Source organism: Cyphomyrmex costatus, unplaced genomic scaffold (assembly GCF_001594065.2).
Source record: "Cyphomyrmex costatus isolate MS0001 unplaced genomic scaffold, Ccosl1.0 C2107853, whole genome shotgun sequence".
Lineage (NCBI taxonomy): Eukaryota > Metazoa > Arthropoda > Insecta > Hymenoptera > Formicidae > Cyphomyrmex > Cyphomyrmex costatus.
In genome coordinates, this window is record NW_017270297.1 from 1 (window position 1) to 264 (window position 264).

The window sequence follows — 264 nt, forward strand, 5'->3', positions numbered from 1 at the left end:
TAGACGACATACAGCATGTCGTTCGTCTTGTATCATCTTGCAAGAAATGCAAGTATCCAAGAACAACTAAGATTAGAAGCTACAAATTTGTTAAAGGATCCTACATCTCCTATAACGGCAGAAATTATAAGGAATGCTAAATATACTAAAGCTGTATTAAAAGAAACTTTTAGGTTAAATCCTCTCTCTGTAGGAATAGGCCGTATCCTGCAAACTGATGTAGTCCTGAGCGGATATCACGTTCCTAAAGGAGTAGTGTATTTT

General features: G+C 36.4%; 1 protein-coding gene across 1 annotated transcript; it reads left to right on the forward strand.

The window, feature by feature from the left end:
* Positions 1 to 9: 9 nt before the first annotated feature.
* Positions 10 to 252, forward strand: LOC108771335 (cytochrome P450 302a1, mitochondrial-like; the record flags this gene model as incomplete). The annotated part of the gene is made up of 1 exon (XM_018536944.1): positions 10 to 252. A coding segment is annotated over one exon (243 nt), but the record flags the coding sequence as incomplete, so codon positions are not given.
* Between the last annotated feature and the right edge of the window lie 12 nt (positions 253 to 264).